The 16,666-nt window shown below is 36.7% G+C and overlaps 1 protein-coding gene across 1 annotated transcript; it reads left to right on the forward strand.

Annotated features, from left to right (window-relative positions):
• The first annotated feature begins 3,823 nt into the window (after positions 1-3,823).
• LOC128246523 (uncharacterized) lies at positions 3,824-16,396 on the forward strand. Its single transcript, XM_052964760.1, has 3 exons — positions 3,824-3,880; positions 8,895-9,011; positions 11,177-16,396. Exons 2-3 carry the CDS (start codon positions 8,906-8,908, stop codon positions 15,487-15,489), a joined length of 4,419 nt encoding a protein of 1,472 aa, XP_052820720.1. The 5' UTR covers positions 3,824-3,880; positions 8,895-8,905; the 3' UTR covers positions 15,490-16,396.
• The last annotated feature ends 270 nt before the right edge of the window (positions 16,397-16,666 follow it).

The raw sequence follows: 16,666 nt of genomic DNA on the forward strand, positions 1-16,666 counted from the left end.
GCAGGAATGATATATTCATGAAGCCGGCGGTGTCATGGCGGTCTCACGGCGACCTTTGGAGCTCCATGGCGTTTTACTGTAAGTGTTCCTACGGAGTTCCAGTTGGTGAATGTGTGCGCTCTCAAGACGCTCGCATGGCACTGTGCATATAAGTGCGTGCATCGAGTTGTAACGGCACGCGAACTGCATGTGCACTGCGCTTTCACGGCACTCACACTGCGCTGGCGGCGTACGTGTTGTTTTGCACTACCTATAACAACGATATCTTCATCAGTTCTCCATTTAATCTCTCAATTTGCTCTCAAACAGTTGACACCATGCCCGTAAAAAGAAGTGGAAATGTGAAGAAGGCAGGGAAATGGTAAATACCCACCGTAAATTCGTCCTCTAGGAATGAGGTCTACATAGTCTGAATCATCCTGTCCAGATCTGCCTGACCTTCATATATATATATATTATATATATATGAGTGGGACTCCATCCTGAAAGGCGTACGACAAGGAAAAATATAAGGACCTTTAATTTTTTACATCTTCCTAAACGACATCTTCTACTTTATCAATAATGCAGCCTTTGTATAATTATGCAGATGACAATACTCTTTCTGTGTGTGACAAAAAATCTGATGTTGTTAAGACCACTCTTGAAGAAATTAACATTTTGATAAACTGGTTTACTTCCAATCAAATGCTAACCCTAACAAATTTCAGGCAATTTCAGTTGGCTCAAGGTCTGTTAAAGAAATAAAACAATTCAATATACTTAATCACACCATTGTTTGTGAAGAGCAAGTGAAACTTTTAGGTGTTGAGGTAGATAGTTTATTAAATTTTGATGCCCAGATTTCTAAAATGTGCAAAAAAGCTGCTAAGCAATGGAATATTCTTCAAAGACTAAGCAAATTTTTGACAACCAATACTAAGCTAGCTTATTATCTTTAAAACTTTTATCAGATCCAATTTCAACTACTGTCCTGTCGTTTGGCATTTTTGTAGCATTTAAACCAACACAGAAAAAATGGAAAAGATTCAATACAGAGCTTAAAAAAAATGTTTTTAATGATTACACCTTAACTTACGAAAATCTTCTTCATAGAGTTCAATTGCCAACATTACATTTGAGTAGGGTAAGATACATTGCTATTGAAACTTACAAATGTCTGTATGGTATCTCACCGGAATATGTTCAAAACCCTGTAACTTTTAAGACCTGTAATTTTAATCTGAGATACGAAAACCGTGTAGACGTTCCATCAGTAAGAAAACAAAATATGGAAAAAACTCTAACTCTAATTATGATTGTTTACATTTATATAACATCTGTCGAACACATTCAACTACTTGTGTTTTTCTTTCGGCAAGTATTTTGTTTAGGTGTTACGAATTTACTTTTTCAATTAACATTCTTTTACAGTGATAGGTGTAATATCAAAATAACATGATACATATCATACCTCCTCTAAGCAATACTTTCAAAGGATTTTTCCTATCATGCTGGATTAATTATAGGTTTTGTTTTACAAACTACATACCGATGTACAAAGCTATTATTCCCCTGTATATTTTGCTACTTACAATTTTGCTACTTCAATGTATATGACCCTTTAAGTTATACTTTTGAAACAGCTATAACCATTTTTCAGTGGTATATCAACTATCAACGTGTGGACTGGCCGTACAGCCGGGAAAACTTGTTGGTGTTATTACTGTTCTCGATGCTCTAATCCTATTTTTCCTATTTGTTTTTGTATGCATGCTCCAATATGTGTTCAGTTTAACATATATACTTTAATTTCCAGGTCACAAGCTCATTGTTATTTTTATTTTGATATGTTATGTATGTTTGTTATTCATGTCGGAAAATAGCTCATTGGGCTAATTGCACACCAATCATGATAAAATGAATGTTTATTTGCATGTATCATTCGTTTAATTATTTTTTGGTTAGTTCATTGTCATGCAAGCGCCGATTGAAGTGATAGAAGTGCATTGGCAGCGCAATGATCGCCGTGGTTGCTCTGTATAATTGTTGTTAGAGCGCAATAAGAAATATAAGACTTATATATGAAGACGCGCCGTATAAGCGCAGTAGAGACGCAGTGTAATCTCAGAGAACGCCGTACGATCGCCGTGCAAGCGCCACCGAAAACTATCGCGTTCACACTCCAACCTCTGTGTGCGCCCAAGGCGATCCAGTGGCGTTGCAGGAGATCTAACTGCGCGGTGGTCCCATTGCGCTCTTATCATAACGCCGAGCGACGGCGTTTGTTTTGAGCATGCTCAAAGTGCGCGTCATCGCTCGGCGTTCTATACGATTCCACGCGTTAACTGGCAATGCCACTGGGTTGCTATGCCGATGCTTGCGGTTCCAATGCGCTCAAATAGGCGGTCTTGATTTTTCTTGAACGCCGAGAGAAGGCGGCCCTATATGATAGGTGTTTAAGGCCGATGGGAGACTGGAAAAAAAACTTAATGAGAACAAACATGTATAGGCGGACTTTTAATGGACCTCTTAAAAGCATTCGACTGCATGCCCAATGATCTCTTAACAAAGCCTAATGCATATGGTCTCTCATCCCCAGTATGGACTCCATCCTGTGCGGGCATACACAGATCAATATAAGGACATCTAGTCTTCAACATATTTCTCAGTGACATCTTCTACTTTTATATCACTAAAGCAGCCTTGTATAATTATCCAAATGACTATTTCTGTGTGTGATAAAAATCCTGTTGTTGTTTAAACCACTTTTGAAGAATTAAGTAGCATTTGGTAAACTTGTTTACTTCCAATCAGATGTAGGCTAACCCTGACCAATTTCAAGCAATTTCAGTTGGCTCAAAGTCTGTTAAAGCTTCACTCTCACAGATTTACCGTTTTTAAACTTTTTTCTTTTTGTCTTGGAATGAGGAAATTTGTGCGAAAATATCTGCAAACTAGTGATCAAAGACTGCTAAAAAAGATCAGATCGCAGATTTTCATATTTCCGTTCGAAAATTAATGTTTTATGGCTAAAAGCGTTATTAACGGTTTAAGAAAACGGCATAAATCATCAATTTTTGAACTTACATATAAAATTCTGCGATCTATTTTTTTTCAGCAGTCTTATATGACTGGTTTACATGCTTTTCACATAAATAGGCTCGTACCAAGAAAAATACAAAAAGAAGCTTAATATTTTTAAATCTTTTATCTGATTTAATTTCAATTACTGACCTGTTGTTTGGCATTTTTGTCACAATACCAATATATAAAAGGGCTGACACAGACTGATTAAACGTGGTGATCGTTGAAGTACATACCTCCAATTGGACGAGACTATTAATAATATGTTTAAATTGGGTATAGGATATCAGCATATTGTAGTTGTCAATCGGACAAGCTATTTTTGTCCAATGTAACCGCAATATTGACCTCAACCGGTACCATCTGCTTCTCTTGCATACTCTATTTATCAAATGGACAAGCTTTTTTGTGTCCAAGGTCACCGCCACTAAACCTTTGTCCTACAGATCTCAATAGAGGCCATATGCTGGCCATGACCAACCTCGCTACCAATTAAGTTTAAGGACAGTAAAAACAAGTGTACCATAGTTTTCAATCGGACACAGTTTAATCTGCGTACGTAATGAACGATCGACATGAGCAAAGCAATGTATACCCCTTTTCTGTTTAAAATACAAGTACAAGTTTAAAGAGTAATTTCACAAACAAGTACACGTACGCCTGTGTGGCAACCTTACTATTGAGATGAATGTGCAACCAGAACACGTTTTGATTTGGGGACGTTTTTACAGTATACCAAGCGTCTCATGAGATGGTATAACAATGCGTCTTGTGACGTAGATGAGGAAAACATCTGAAAAAGAAAATGAAAAATGTAATATGATCTATGTATTTGTAATATTTTTTGTTGCAGCTCGTTCTACCATTATAAAATATTGCATAACACTATCGTCATTGTAATGTAGTTTGCTTTGGTAAACAACCTTTAATATTTAAATGATAAAAAAATATATATTGGGATAAGTGTCCGAAATGTTTTTATTCGGACAAGAAAGAGTTTTAACACGAAGCTCTTTGTTGACATTTGTACAGAAGGCTTAGTTGGAATACAATATTTTTTAATTTGTCTTAAAAATCTGTAAGGGTATGAAGTGAAGGTCTGTGTCCATGTAGACGACCAATTTTGCTCAAAACGACACTGTAGTGTAGCAACAACCGGGGTTTTAGAACCCTAAAGAATTCTATGTGAAATATAAAAATGTTGATAAACTAGTTGTTTGAATAAAGAAAAAGCATATATATAGTCTTTGGACTTTCAAACCAAAAATGATTGAAAAAGGAATGATTGCTTTAAAAAAGAAGACTTTAAAAGTGATCAATGGAAAAAAGGCTGTGCAAGTACAGTACACTCAACGAGTTAGACCCACTTTCCGTTTTCCTCCGCGGATTTTCGCAATGAACAGTGATGTTCTTTACCAGGGTTACACAAATCATGTCCCTCGGGTCAAACCTAGCTCCACCCAAGGGTCAAGTGGCTGCTTAAACTTGTAAATTGAAATTTTGAAAATATTCAATTAATCCACATGGCCCTAACCATTGATAATTAATATGTTGCCTTATCCAGTGGTTCTTCAACAAAATTGTTCAATTAATGCCTCTGTGGCCCCGCCTGAGGGGTCTCGGGGTTTTTTATATACGTATATAGTAAAATCTTTGAAAATTTTCTTTGAAAGACGTAGACTTATAATTCTAAGAAACTACCTCAGCAACAACTTACTTCCTTAGCAACCAATGTCTTCTTATTAACCAAACTCTTCCTAAGCAACTACATACACCCATAATAACCAATGATTTCCTAAGGAACCATTGACTTCCTTAGCAACCAATGACTATCTTAGCATTAATGATCTTCTTAGTAACCAATTACTTCCTTAGCAACTAATGCCTTCCTAAAAAGCTAATGTCCTCTTTAACAACCAATGACTTTCTTAGCTACAACTCACTTCCTTAACAACCAATGACTTCCCATAACCATTGACATCCTTAACAACCAGTGACTTTCTAAGCAACCAATGATTTCCTTAGCTACTACCTTCATCGGTAATTACCATTGACTTTCTATGCAACAAATTAGTACTTTAGCAACCAATTGCTTTCTTAGCAATCACTTACTTCCTAAGAAACTGATGACCTTCCTAAGAAACTGATGACTTCCCTAGCAACCAATGACTTGCTTAGCAACCACATAACTCCTAAGCAAACATTGCATTCCTTAGCAACCATCAACTTCCTTAGCAACAACTTACTTCCTTAGCAACAACTTACTTCCTTAGCAACAACTTACTTCCTTAGCAACCACTTACTCCCTCAGCAAGCAATGACTTCCTTAGTAGCCAATGAATACTTTAGCAACTAATTACCTCCTGAGCAAACACTAACTTCCTTAGCAGCCAAGGACCACTTTATCAACATGATTTTCTTAGCAACTGAAGACTTCTTAAGCAACTAATATCTTCCTTAGCAACTAATAAACAAATGTGAACCTTAGCAAAAAATTACCTTTTTAGCAAACACTGGGCCGATTGTTCAGAACGTTGTTAAAGTTAACAACGGGTTTAACAACATTGTTGTTAACTTTTAAAGGTGAAACATTTTATGATGGGCTCATATATTTAAATAAAACAAGTACAGCTGAAAGAGTTGTCTCACCTCTTGTTAGGAATACTGAAGATCATAAGTGTGTCTGTGAAATTTACAGAGTAATATTGATTTGAAAGTTAACAACGATGACGTTAATAACGATATTAACTTTAACAAAGTTCTGAACAATCGGCCCACTAACTTCCTAAGCCACCAATTTATTTCAAAGCAACCACTTACTTCTGTAGCAACCATTTACTTCATTTGCATATCAACAGTCTACTTTATTTGCAATGAAAGAAATCGTGAGCACTGTCATCCCTGGGAACAACTTGTTTAACTCTGCTAGCAATACTTTTGGTTTCCCTTAACAACGACAGACCTTATCAACCATCAAATTACTTACTGCCTCAGCATCTTCCTTAGCAATCTTTGATCATTTTAATCAGCTGAGCAATAATTAGCCATTTTGGCCCTCTTGTTTTCGTATTATTTGCAATTGTTTTGTTTGAAGAAAAGAAAATGTAAAGTCACTGAAAATGTTTTTTTTTCATAGCTTGAAAAATAGGTCATTTTACATCTGATTTCAAAATAAAGAGCAAATATGAACTTTAAAAAAATCTGATGTACACATTGTTTTCATAATAAATTTTCCATATGGGTAATCTGCAAGCAAATACCATTCAAATTCAACACTGTATAGGTCCACCTGAGGCATCAAAATTAACATTAAGATTAATGGAGCTATCAGGGAACTAGCATATCTGTAAGTCGGATTCTTACGGTCAGTGGTCAAAATAAGCACAAGCCCACAAACTCTGCACCAGTAAAATGCTTTCCAGGCTTGCTCACATTCTTTCTTTTATAGCAGGGCTTGTTAAAAATATTGATATTAAACAATAACTTAAGAATTTGGACTTGTTCATCCAAAAGTCTAATTTCGATGACTATTAAGTGCTCACAGAATAGTCACAGACTCAGTCAAAATACACACACATAGACTATTTGAGCATTGGTGTCTACTGTCTATACAGACAAATACGGTAACTTGTATCATTATACCCCTGTTAAATGAAGTTTGAGGGGGTTTATTGGAGTCACAATGTGTTCGGTTGGTTGGTCTGTTGCAATTTTTCTTGGCCTGAGCATAACTTCAAAGCTACATGATGGAATTCAATAAAATTTCATACAAGAACCCTAACCACATTTTCGCTTATTACATACTTTATGCACTTTTACTTTATCTTGCCCGTAGCATAACTTGAAAACTACTGGATGGAATTTAAATTGACTTCATACAATAGTAAAGCACAATGATAGGAATTGCAAAGTACAAGAACCATAACCTTATAACAGTTATTGCTCTAGGCACTTTTCTTTGATGTTTGTCTGGAGCATAACTTAAACTACTGGATGGAATTTTATTAAACTTTATACTTTTGTAAAGCACAGTGAGGGGAAGTGCAGTGTGCAAGAACCATAACTCTATTTAAGCTAACTAAGTAATTTGTCACTTTTTCTTTTCCGGAGCATAAGTTGAAAACTACTGGATGGAATTCAATTAAACTCCATATAATGGCAAAGAACAATAATATGAAAAGCAGTATACAAGAACCATTCTCTGTTTTAACTAACTACAGAGTTATTGCCTTTTGTTACTTTATCTTGTCAGAAGAATAACTTGTAAATAACTCAATGGATTTTAATCACACAACACACATTGGTTAAGCATGATAAGTGGAAAATGAAGTGTACAATAACCGCTGAGTAATGGCCTTTCCTGTGTCCAGGCAGAATTCACGGGTATTGGTCACCTCTGTGAGAGCTCTTGTTATTTAAGTAGGTAAGGTGTATGATTGTAACAATAGTGTTGATTTTCAAAGAATACTGTTATTGATCGGTTAATGTAGTACCAGGTTTTATTCCAGCTATATCACAGTTATTTGTAAGTACTTGAAATCAAAATATGGAAAATTCAAAGACTTTGTGGGTTTTTTTAGCTCCACTGGCCGAAGGCCATGGAGCTTATGTCGTCACAGATTGTCCGTCGTGAGTGCGTGCGTGCGTGCGTGCGTAAACTTTTACTTTAAACGACATCTCCTCTGAAACTGATAAGCGGATTTTGACAAAACTTCACAGGAATGTTCCTTTGGTGGTCCTTTACCAAAATTGCTCAAATGGTTCCGGTCCATTGCACAATATGGCCGCCAGAGCTAAAAATAGCAAAATCTTTAAACGACATCTCCTCTGAAACGGTTCGGCAGATTTTGATGAAACTTGACAGTAATGTTCCTTGGGTGGTCCTTTATTAAAATTGCTCAAATGGTTCTGGTCCATTGCACAATATGGCCGCCACAGCTAAAAATAGCAAAATCTTTAAATGACATCTCTGAAACGGATAGGCAGATTTTGATGAAACTTGACAGAATTGTTCCTTGGGTGGTCCTTAACCAAAATTGCTCAAATGGTTCCGGTCCGCTGCACAACATGGCTGCCAGGGCAAAAAAATAGAAAAACCTTTAAAGAACATCTTCTCAGAAACCGATGATCAGATTTTGATGAAACTTAACAGAAATGTTCCTTGGATGGTCCTTTATCAAATTTGCTTCAATGGTTTCGGTCCACTGCACAAGATGGCCCCCAGAGGTAAAAATAGAAAAACCTTTAAACGACTTCTCCTCAGAAACCGATGATCAGATTTTGATGAAACTTGACAGAAATGTTCCTTGGGTGGTCATTAACCAAAATTTGTTAAATGGTTCCAGTCCACTGCACACCATGGCTGCCAGAGCTAAAAAATAAAAATAAACTTTATACGACTTGTCATCGAAACCGATGACCTTTTTTCGATAAAACTTGACAGAAATGTTTGTTTGGTGCTCCTTTACTCAAATTGCCCAAATCATTTCGGTCCACTGCACAATATGGCAGCCAGAGCTATTAAAGTAAATTTTTTTTTTTAAATAACTTCTCCTCAAAAATTGATGATTGTATTTCTATGAAACTTGACGAAAATGTTCGTTAGGTGGTCTTTGCTTGAACCTTTTGGCCAGTGGAGCACAGGCACTGATGTGCCTCTTGTTTTTAAATATATAGGCAAGATTGAAATAGGGCTGATATTTCGCAAGAGGGTCTCAAAAACCTGAGTGCCTATAGGTCTTACTCTAGTAACATGTACATGAATCATGAAATATTAGAATTGCAACACGGTCTTACCACATCACTTAATCTTCCAATTATATTTTCAGAAAAAAGAAAAATGGGAACATATCGGATATTACTGGATGTGAACAAAGAACAAGAAACTGCCATCAAGGAGCTATTTTCTGTCAGAGGATGGCTGTTTCTGTGTCAGACTTTGTCAGGTACTCCAGCAATAACATATATTATTATGTATAAATGAGCTAATCATTAATATGAAATGCCAAAACCAATGTAGTTTTCTTTGTGTTTTAATTTGTTCGAAACCCGCATGTTTTTTTGATGAGTTTCAACACTGATTGCTATGCAAACATGGATGCAAACATGGATTATATCCAAACTTATTTTGGTGGCATTGACCGTACCAGATTGTTAAAAAAAATGGAATCCTAAATCTTTTATTTATTATGTCTCCCCCTCTCTGGGGAAGACATATTGTTTTTGCCCTGTCCGGTAGTCCGTCAGTCCGTCCGTACGTCACACTTCGTTTCCGATCGATAACTGGAAAACCGCATGACCTAGGATCACCAAACTTGGTAGGGAGGTTGGTCGTGAGGTGTAGAGGATCCCTATTGTTTTTGGGGTCACTAGGTCAAAGGTCAAGGTCGCGGCGACCCCCAATATAAAAAACATTTCTGCTCAAAATCTTGAGAACGGTTTGACCTAGGTTCACCAAACTTGGTAGGGAGGTTGGTCGTGAGGTGTAGAGGATCCCTATTGTTTTTGGGGTCACTAGGTCAAAGGTCAAGGTCGCGGCGACCCCCAATATAAAAAACATTTCTGCTCAAAATCTTGAGAACGGTTTGACCTAGGTTCACCAAACTTGGTAGGGAGGTTGGTCATGAGGTGTAGAAGATCCCTATTGTTTTTGGGGTCACTAGGTCAAAGGTCAAGGTCGCGGCGACCCCCAATGTAAAAAACATTTCCGCTCAATATCTTGAGAATGGTTTGACCTAGGTTCACCAAACTTGGTAGGGAGGTTGATCATGAGGTTTAGAAAACTCCTCTATTTTGGGGGGTCACAAGGTCAAAGGTCAACGTCGCTGTGACCTCTAATGTAAAAAAATATTTCCGTGCAATATCAGGAGAATGCTTTGATCTAGGTTCACCAAACTTTGAAGTGAGGTTGGTCATGATGTCTAGTTGATTTTGCGATCAGTTGGTCAAAGGTCAAGGTCACTGACCTTGAGGTGAAGAACCGGTTTCTGCTCTATAACTCAAGAACGTTTACACCCAGGAACTTCATACTTGGTATGCCAGTTAGTCATGACTAGTTGATGGCCCCTATTGATTTTGGGATCAGAAGGTCAAAGATGAAGGTCACAATACTGTGAGGTAAAAAATGGTTTCCGCTCAATAACTAAAGAATGCTTCCACCCAGGAACTTAATACCTGGTATGCCAGTTGATCATGACTAGTAGATGACCCGTATTGATTTTCAGGTCAGTAGGTCAAAGGTGAAGGTGACCTTGAGGTAAAATAACAGTTTCCGCTGATTTACTTAACACAACTTCGGCCCAGGAACTTCATACTTGGTTTGCTAGTTGGTCTTGATTATAAGATGACCACTATTGATTTTGAGGTCAGTAGGTCAAGGTCAATTTCTTTGTCACCAGTACGTACGTCACACTTCTTTTGGCTCAATAACTTATGAAAGCTTGGACCCAGGAACTTCATACTTGGACCCAGGAACTTCATACTTTGTATGCAGGTTGGTCATGACCAGTAGATGACCCCTATGTTTGTTCGTCTCCAGTCCAAAAGTACAAATTTCATGTCCATCATTGATTATTTCTCACCTACGACCACACAATGGGGGAGACATGCGCTTTTTCAAAAAAGCAATCTCTAGTTTGTCTTCCATAAAGATTCTACAGTGGCATAGAAGTAACATGTGTGATTTTTTTTATGAACTCGTTCCCAGGACTAAATAGGTCCTGGCCAAGACTAACTCTCATTCCATTGACTTACATTCCACGCCTATGTTATCCCCTCACAACAACTTACTAACACGTTCACACAACTAAGTAGTTTTTAAGCAATGTTTTTGGAATGGGTAAGTGTTGGCCACGAGAAAGTACTAATATTCACGCATGTCACCTGTAAAATTCCATGTTGGGATAATAACGAAATTTATAAGCTAGTTAGACTGTTGTTAAAGATGCATCTTATTTTGATAAATGTACTTTAATAATGTGATGAGATACACTTTTAAGTATTTTATGATCAGAAATATATTCCGAATAGTAACAAAACAAACTAAGAAAAGGGCATTACAAAACTGTATGAGCAAAGTAACAATGTACTTCATTAAAAATATATCTTTCAGACCAACACTCCCAACTAGAGAGTTTAAGCAGCCATGGCAGGGGTGATGTGAAAGATATAACCAAAACTCCAACTACAGACCGTCACATTTATGTGGACCGATTTTCTCCACTCACTCAGACACTGGATAAACAACATAAGAACAATGAAGTAGAAAGCTTGGAAGTTAAATGCGCTGATAACATCGAGGGTCAAGAAAGTCAAAGAGTCAATTCGAAAGAGAGTTCTGTTGCAAAAAGAGTAAACATTGTAAGAAATCCCACTGGTCTTATGGTTAAAAAAAGGGCCATACCTTTACCCATTCAAAGTAAAAATACAAATATTAATAATACAGCAGTAACATCTAGTACTGACATCGTACAGGAAGTCAGAGCTCCAAGATTAAAGACCAGAAAACAGAATCTGATACCGAAAGTCGATTATAATAGTCATATTGAAGAGCTTAATGATAAAGCTGATGAAAGACGTAACCCTAGTTCTACTGAGATTGAAAATAAAGAGAGAGGTAAATATATCAAACAAAAACTTATCATGAAAGTAAATGGTAGAAAACATACAGAAAAAGTTAGTGACCACACAGGAATTGCTTTACAGACTAGTTCTACTGAAAGTGGAAACTCCAAAAGAATTCCTAAAATGAAGGTTACAGGACAGAATTTGATAACAGTAGCAGATGGACAGAAATTGATACCAGTAGCAGATGGAATTAAAAAAGTTGAAGCAATGAGTGATGGCACTGATGTTCGATACAAGATAGTTCATGTTTCATTGTCTGACTCAAGATTAGGACCCAAGTTAAAGAAATTAAGTGTTGATCAAAACTTACATGGACAAAAAATCAAGCAAGAAAATGTTATAATAGCTACTCTGAAAAGGGATTTTGCGATCAGAAAAGAGAATGCCAGACCAATAGAAAAAGATAATGTGGAAACTGAGAAAAACATGGTCAAATTAAAAGAAAAAATAGTCAAAAACATTGTTGTTCAATCTAAAAAATCTAGTGACAGAGTCTTTAAGGAAATGGATCAAATTGTTGATAGTGTTTCACAAGGCAAGCAAAGATTAATTAAGGATTCTAGTGTTACAAGAATGCGTAGGCCTGCTTCAGGATTTGTAGAGCAGAAAAAGAAAATGGACAATATCCAAATTGGTATAGAAAAGTGTTCAATACCAGAAACTGATAAAAATCACAGTGCTCTTGGTTTAAAGACATGTTTGAGTAGTGTTGAAGAGCCTTCAGAAAATGGTGTGTCTAGTTTAAATAGTATTTCATTTACAAAACCGACTTACCAACACTGCCTTTTTAGTAATGGCAATAAACTTACTGTACCTGTAGACATTTTGAATAGTAAGGCATCAGCATCAGTAAAAATTGACAACAAAGAAACAGAACAATTTCAAAGTCCAAGAAATATTCCTTCAGTTATGAATGATGCAGTAAATTTTGTCAGTGAAAAATCAGAAGAGACCTCAGGCTCACTATGTATTACAAATCTTCAGAGAAAAAAGAAACTATTAGAACAAACAGCATTATCAAAAACAATGAGAAATAAAGTGCTGCAGCAAGAGGAAAAGATTGAAAATAGTGCTACAACAGATCAGACAGATATAGAGGGAAATGATCAAAACTTAAAGACTAAGGATCAATCTATGTTAGGAGGACTGTCTTTAAACACTCTGTTATCACTTACTGCATTGAAGGAAAAAGCTGACCTTCAGGCCAGACAAGATATTGGAAACACACTGGGTCAAAGGTTTAGCAGTGTCCAATTCAATACTCAAACAGAGGCACATAGTGAAAATGAACACAAAAATGCAGAAAGCTTCAGCAAACTGAAAGAAAATCAAAATATTTACGAAGCTAAAAAAACATTTAATTATACCAACAATCAAAGGCTAGTTAATGAGGCTGAGAGATTCAATTTTGCACAAAGAAGAGAGGAACCTAAGTTGCGGAGAAGTTTCAGCAATCCTGAAAGGAATACAAACAAATTTAGCAAAACTGCAACACCCGCTAGTGATAAAAATCTCAACTTAGAGAAGTCAGTTCTGAGCTTACTTCCGAAAGAAATTGCAGCAAATGTCCGAAACCAGTTAAAAATTAGAAGAACCCAGTCAGGTCCAAAGTCGGGAAGACTGATTTGCCCATACTGCCCGAATCATGGACTGGTTAATCCCATTAGTTTTATCAAACATCTTGAAAGACATGCAAAGGGGGATTACAAATGTAAAGGGTGTGGGAAAGAATTCACAGACCAAAGAAACCTCAATGCGCACATGTACAAGTCCAAATTTCAGACGTTGAGTTGTGAACTGTGTGACTTTGTTGCAAAGACAAAATGTATGCTGAAAACACATCACAGAGAAACTCATATTGAAAAGGGGATTCAGTGTCATATTTGTGCTAAATTGTTTAAAGCCCGATCTTACTTCAATGTTCATTTGCGGGTCGTCCATAAAGTTGCAGATAGTAAGACATTAGAGTGTGGACTATGCGGGACGCTTTGCAAACGACCCTTTTACCTTGCAAAACACATGAAGGAACATCACCATGGGCAAGTAGAGCCCTTGAAATGTCAATTTTGTTTAAAAACATTTAGAACTCGGAGGGATTTGATAGTACATGGGCGAATTCACAGAGAAAGAAAGTTCAAATGCACATTTTGCGCAAAGAAGTTTATGTCCAATGCTAAACTGCATATTCACATGAATGTTCATTTGGGTAAAAAGCCATTTGAATGTCCAAAATGTGACTACAAGTCGACACAGAAGGGGAATATTGATCTGCATTTAAGACGTCATGAGAGGGAAGAAGAAAAAATTGAAAAAGATAGTAGTTATGCACCAAAGAAGAAGTATTTACCAGCGGAATCTAACAATTCAACGGACAATGAGCTCATCCAGAAATCAGGTTTAACTAATCTACCAAACAGAAAGAGGTCTATTGAGCCTCTTCCAGGCATTAAAACAATGAACAGAATGATTCATACTCTAAGTGAACAGACTGAAGTGTTTGATGACTGCAATGATGAGACATTCCAAACTGAAGGTTTTAGTATACAACAGTTTTCTTCTCCCTATGATGAATATGATGAATTGGAGGATGAAAGTGAAAGTGATAATGATTACACAAGTGAAGATGAAAACTTTGATAAGGAATCTGACGGTGTCTCTAATGGTGTAAATGAACAATCGGATGAGATGCATGCTGCATTCACTGCAACCAAAGTTGTGGATCATCCACACTATGACCAAAACTTGCCATACAAGCCAAATGCAAGTCATGTGCCTCATGTTAATAGTGTTGCCAGTAATTATGAGGAAAACTTCAAAACAGAAAAATATTTTGATAATCATCAAGCCAACCAAGCTCCAAATATTGAGAATTTGAGCACATCTGACATTATTAAACAATTTGGGCAGCAAGGAGATTTAGAACTAGACACAGAAGTGTTACTAAATATTCAGAAATATGCTCATAGCTTTGAAGAACTTTTAAAGAACACTCCTTACGATGTAAACAGTCAGTATGGAAGCAAACAAACTAAGCAAGACTTTGGTGATAGCGGTGCAAGTAATGAGACTGTACCCACGCAACCTGTGGACAACCAAAGCAATTGGAATTACAACCTGCCAAATAATTCTGCCACTGGAGTAGATTATGACAATGTCGACTTGAGTGGATTTTACCAGGCAGTTCAGAATCTGGCTTATTCGGACTGTGCAAGTTACTTTGATTCAAATGGGCATACAAGTGCAATGACGAATCCAGGGGGTTCGCAGATGAATACTGATCAACAAACTAGTAATACTCATGATTACTACAACAGCATGCAAGACCCAAACAATTACCAGCCGTCCATGGGACCAGCAGATACCAGTAGTCAATTCAACAATCCATCAAACTATCCTGATCAGTTTGACTACAATACAATGAACTATATGTATAACAACCAAACTTATCATGATCATTTAAATCAAGTAGGCAGGCATCCACCTCATCCACCTCAATGTCAAGACCAGCTTCCTGAAGGGCAAGGTCATCAAGCCCAAAGTCAGGATACAAGTGAAGGTTTCTCATCTCAAAATCTGTCTCATTCATCAACAGAGCAGGATCATGCCCCTCAAGGTCAATTCCATAATCATCAATTAGAAATCCATCCCCCTCAGGGTCATTTTCAAGCACATCAGTCCGGAGATCAAGTTCAAGGTCATCTGTCTAAAGGTCAAGGACAACCACAGTTTGACCAGCAAACATACATGGACTTGCACACAAAGTCTTTCTTAGATCAGTTCCAAAGTAACACTAATTAGAAATGTAAGATTTAAGGACATTATATAATCTTACCCTTGCTAAGTTTGCATTACAAACTATATATTAATAATATTGGACAAGTACAAGGAGAATATGAATGATTTGATGAGGTCCCCTGCATTACTTTGCAGGCATATTATGATATAGAGCTCATGTTATCAATGTCATCGTCAACTGCAGCATCACACTCGTGTCTACTTTCTAATTATTCTTTTTCAATCTTGACCAAACTTGTTTACAATGTTTATTGGCATAATATCTTATCTGAGTTCGGTCAAAAGCCAGATTGCATGGATAACTCTGGAGCTATAGCCCTTTGTCAAGATATTACAGTATTTGCTTGACCACTCTTATTGAGCGTGTCTGATTCAATCCTAACCAAATGCAAATGTAGTCACAATGTGTACATGTGCATAGTATCTTAAACAACCTTATCACTCTTGATCCATTCCAGTGTTACAGCCCCTTTACTTGTCAAAAATTGACTTAATTCTCCAAGTGTATGGACCCTGAAATACTCGATCCATTTTCATTCAATCTGAGTTTTTTTTACCAAACTTGATAGTAATGTTAATTAGCATTTATAATGTTTGGAAAGGTTTGAAAACCTGGCAGATTGCAACATTCACTTCGGATTAAAGGCCTCTATTTTTTTTCAACCAACTCTACAAATATGCATAAATGTGTTTCAACTATAAACTTCAAGTTCAATAGTGACACATATCATCCCCGTAGTAACTTCATTCCCATTCTCACAATTTATAACATTTTCATTTTTCATTCCACAAACCGGGCACTTTATGCAGGTGACATATTAAATACGCAGAATTCTAGTCTTGAAATAATTAATTGCGATATAAGTGTTAATGATATATAAAAGATGTAAAATAAAAAGAATAAAAAATTTGTTCAGTTTATTAAATCCCATCTTTAAACCAATTCACCAGAGCTATGATAGAATGACAGAAATAGAGGTTTACAGTCACAGTAGCAAATAAAGAGAGGGAACAAAGGTATGACATCAAGATGAAAATATTGTGTGATGAGTTGCTTTAACAATGGATGATATTAGATCGGGGAACCTTTTCCTTGAATTATACAGTAAATAAAGTTGATATTAAATGAGGGGTCATACCATTGAAATGAATCAGTTGAATAAACACTGGTACATTGCTT

This window comes from Mya arenaria, chromosome 9 (genome assembly GCF_026914265.1).
Source record: "Mya arenaria isolate MELC-2E11 chromosome 9, ASM2691426v1".
In the NCBI taxonomy this organism is placed as follows: Eukaryota; Metazoa; Mollusca; class Bivalvia; order Myida; family Myidae; genus Mya; species Mya arenaria.